General features: G+C 38.5%; 1 protein-coding gene across 1 annotated transcript in view; it reads left to right on the forward strand.

Annotated features, from left to right (window-relative positions):
• Positions 1-1,000, forward strand: part of LOC102200080 (uncharacterized) — a 6,782-nt gene extending 5,782 nt beyond the window's left edge. The window contains exons 6-8 of the mRNA XM_013915495.1: positions 503-560; positions 651-796; positions 909-1,000. Coding sequence (XP_013770949.1) covers positions 503-560; positions 651-796; positions 909-1,000 — 296 coding nt within the window. The remainder of the gene's footprint in view (positions 1-502; positions 561-650; positions 797-908) is intronic.
• The last annotated feature ends 3,381 nt before the right edge of the window (positions 1,001-4,381 follow it).

Raw genomic sequence — 4,381 nt, forward strand, 5'->3', positions numbered from 1 at the left:
TGGGACTGCGCAGGTACTGATACAGTAGTTATTGCAGTAGTCCGCAAACTATTCAGTTCCCCCAAATTGGTCCTGATGGTCTACAACATAAGTATGTTTGGATGCGATAAGATGCAAATGTCTTCTAAAACAAACAAAATAACAAACAAATGGAAAAGTGCTGTATAATTGCACAAAAACTACCAATTTTGTTGTGTTTTTTTTTTCATAATTAATGAATAAGGTTTGTGATGTTCAAGGTTCCTGCACAATACTAAGAGGCCAGATGCACTACCCTGTACTCTTATGATGCATGATGTCTGTGACAATTTGCAAACTTTGCAAATCAAATTATACAGATGCAGATCTTTGCATTGCGCGTCCTTCCATTTTCTCATTTGCATTTCTGCCATTGCTGCAATAATAGGCCACTTTGCAAACAGCTTTCACTGTAAACACAACAAACCTGCTGCACCAAGGTTTTTTTCTTTTTTTTTTTAAATGATTGTCATTGTTCTTTTAGGCTTACACAACATCAAGAAGATAAATATGGATCATCCAGCTTATGTGAAATTCAACAAGCAGCTTTTAAACGCCCATATGCTCCATAAAGAGCAACATCTCGATAAATGTAAATCTGTTCAGATCTGTTCATCTGTTCTGTCCAACAGATCCCTCAGAGGAGACGAGTGGTTCTGGATGTCTGGACAGTCCATGAATTTCTTGAATTGGCCACAGGATTTTGTTCCAGACTGTTACTCCAGCACCTGTGGGGGCATGACTAGCACAGAGCACCTCCTGTGGCAGGACCAGCCCTGTGAGGAGAGCCTCAACTTCATCTGCCAATCAGGTTTTACTTACACCACGTTAAGGCTTGTGTGCTTTTATTGTGTATTGCTTTAGTTGAACTTTTCCTCATGTTCTTTCAGGTGCTGACGATGGCGTGCAGAGAGTTTATTTCTCCAGCTTCCAAGGATCCAACAAGTCCATAGAAAAATCGATGACACTGTATAAACTGTGATGCATGATTTTTTTGTTAGAAATAGTTTTCATTTGAATTTGTTTTACACTCCTTTAAACCATTCTTAGAAAAATCCAGTAATCACATAAAACATTACGTTTTCTTTTTCATAAGTTACAGTCCTGAATAAATGATTTGTCTTTAAAATCTTTCCTGTCTAGTTTGTAGTAATGCTCATAGCAATCATAGCAATTGTATTTCTACAAAACACGTGAGGTTGTTCCTCTGCATTATATAAAGCAATAAATGACTATAATAATGTCTCTAAAGTTATGGCAAAGACTGTAATGATGAAATGTGGTAATAAAGTTTGGATTAAAACATCCATCCATCCATCCATCTTCATCCGCTTAATCCGGGGCCGGGTCGCGGAGGCAGCAGCCTAAGCAGAGAAGCCCAGACCTCCCTCTCCCCAGCCACACCACAATGTTGCGTGCGTGCATTTACTGGGCATTGCCTTAATTTAACTGTAACTCATAACCCTTTAGGTGCTCAGGACGGTGTGCAAAGAGTTTACTTCGACAGCACCACGATTGCCACACGTTCACAGTAAAGGTGAATATCATCATGTATGCTGAAATGTATATTTTTAAGGTAGAGATAGATTTAATTAGAAACTTTATTTCTTAATCTATCCTTTGCTGAGGCTCCATAAGAAATGTGTGCACGAAAGGGAATTTGACTTTAAAAACATGACTAAAGCTGTTAATGCAGTACTTCTGTTAGAACCCCTGAATGTGAGCTGACAGACATCAACTCTGGTACATCTTGATTGTCTGATTTAAAGTGCAGAGGCAGACTTACAGGAATTGTCTCATTGTGTAAGCATTTATGGACACAAATGTGTTGGAAGCTAAACTTTGTTCTGTATTATGTCAAGACCAAAGCAATGAAATGCAGATCACGCTTCAACAATTCAGAACTGATGTACAAATTCATCAAAGCAATAAAAATCTCATTAAACCAGCAGACACGTTTGCGTATTTTAATATTGACCTTGAGGAAAAAATATTGAGACTCTTAATATGCTAAAATATTAAAATAGCACACATGTAGGACACACGCTTTCTCTTGTGAGTGCTTGGTTTAATACTCATATTCATACTCATTAAGGGAACATCTGGGTAAATAAATCAGTGACTTCCACTTGCTCACATTAGAATATTTTCTATAACAGTTTTAGTGCTTTAAATGAAGTCATGGGAAGTTTTGTCTTTGTACTGTGAATATGTTCAGCGTTACAAGCCTCAAAGTAAAAAGGGGCAAGCCAAAGCTTTGTTTTTTGTTTTTTTAAATCAAAGTATTTTCTTGCCTGTTTGAGCGTCAGAATTTTATATGAACAGGAGCAAGACACGTTAAATTTTCAGGGTTGGAAAACATATTTAAATTCTAAGTAAAGCAGTTTTTCACAATCTAAACCTGCAACCTTGTTTTTTCCCAGCACAATATTTTTTTCTGCAGCCAACTGTGAGAACAGCATTATGGGACATATCGATGTTTAAAAGCAAAATATCCATTCTGCAGAGAAACAGCAATGAGCTGTGGTACCCTGGATGATTGATCTGTTTTCTGATGACTGGTTCTTGTGTGACGCGTTGACTTGGGAATGAAATGACCCAGTTCTAAAAGGACACAATTACACAAAGGGAACATTGTGATTGTAGATCAACAGGGCACGTGTTTCTGTTACATTTCTTTAGGTGTGGTACAATCCTGTAGTTTCAGGGAGCGTGCAACTCCCATATCTGAGTAATGTGTTAACTGAAGCACGTTGACAAGTTCTAATATAAACCAAGTAAGGACAGATACACCCAAAAAATTAGGACAGGTTGAATCAGTGTAAAGTTGAGTTATGACTCACCTGGTCTAACTTGTCCTTCTTGTCTCGTGTCTGTGTCTGGTGCAGGCTGAGTCACTCGTTTGAAACTATACTTGTGTATCAAACTGTGCATTGTTTTATTTCTGCTGTTAAATTAATTCTTATTTAATGTCTAAACTGTTTATATAGAGCAATAATATGGCAGAAGAGTCCCATAGAAGAGTCTATGGGAGGATAGATTCTGGCCAGTGATGATCCAGCCCTGTGCTGATCCTGCCAGCATCTCTGGCGCTGATGCAGCCAGAGATGTTTTTAATGTTTTTAAGTTTGGGTTTTTTTTGTGTCTGTGTCTGGGGGGAGGGTTCACAGCTAGTTTTAATAACCCCGCTCCTTGGCATCGTCCATTCTTTGTATTATAATAATTGTAAGCACATGGGGGCGCTGTTGTAGTGTTTCAGATCAAAGCGTTTCTCCTCACTCGGTTTTAAACATCAAAACTTAAAGTTAAATTTAGCAGCTGCAAAGCCACTATTGCGGTGCTATTTTCAGTGAAATGAACCAATAAAAATATAAGAAACTGTGAGTCATCTCAAAACTAAAAAGTGATCCAAAACTTTAGGCAAGGCTGACTTTTGATTTACCCCATTCTGACTGAATATACTTACAAAACGTTACAGTAAAACTCTTTAATTAATGTTAGCATGATTTATAGGCTTATAAATCATTATCTTATTTTTCTCCTACAGGTCTGTTACATGGCATACAACATGAATCATGTCTGTAATGCACCGAACATGTGCAGGCATTGCTGCAGTTAATATTTAAGGGAGTATTCACAACAATTTTCTGTTAGCGCATCTGCCACTGAGGTTAAAGAACCTAACAGCACTTGGGGGAAAGTTTGTGAGGAGACTGTGGTGTTTTTGTTAGGTGAGAAGGGGGGAGGGGGGCTGTTGGGCAGAGGAGGGAAAATGTTCAGCTCAGACGTTTCCAGGCTAAGAAATCCAGCAGGAGAGTGTGGAAGAGAGGAGCGCTGATATCTTACTAAATAAATAAAGGATTTGCAGCTTGATTAGATGTAGGTCAAGAAAGTTTTGTGGAGATTGTGTAGAGGCAGCAAATCCAGGAAAGGAGAGGAAGATTTTGTAGGAATTCCTGACTGACGTCATTGTAAGTAATGGTTTTCTCATAGCTGATAGGAGCAGCGCTCACTGCGGTCTTCTGCTGCTGTAGTCAATCTGCTTCGAAGTTTTGACATGTTAGTGGTTCAGAGATGCTCTTCTGGATACATTTGTTATAAAACCAAACCCAAAAATATGGTTATTTGAGTTCCTGTTGCCTTCCTGTCAGCTCAAAGTAGCACATCAACCAGGCATTCTCATTAAAAAACTGATGTTCACTGGATATTTGATCTTTTTCCGACTATTCTCTGTCAACCTTTGAGATTTTTCTGTGGAAAATCAGTAGATCAGCAGTTTCTGTAGTATTCGGGCTAGGTAATCTGACAAGAGCAATCATTCCATGTCTCATCAGTCCACAGAACTTTATCCAAAATCCACGCG

The sequence above is a fragment of the Pundamilia nyererei genome, unplaced genomic scaffold, assembly GCF_000239375.1.
Source record: "Pundamilia nyererei isolate P.nyererei 1_Seehausen unplaced genomic scaffold, PunNye1.0 scaffold00312, whole genome shotgun sequence".
NCBI lineage: Eukaryota > Metazoa > Chordata > Actinopteri > Cichliformes > Cichlidae > Pundamilia > Pundamilia nyererei.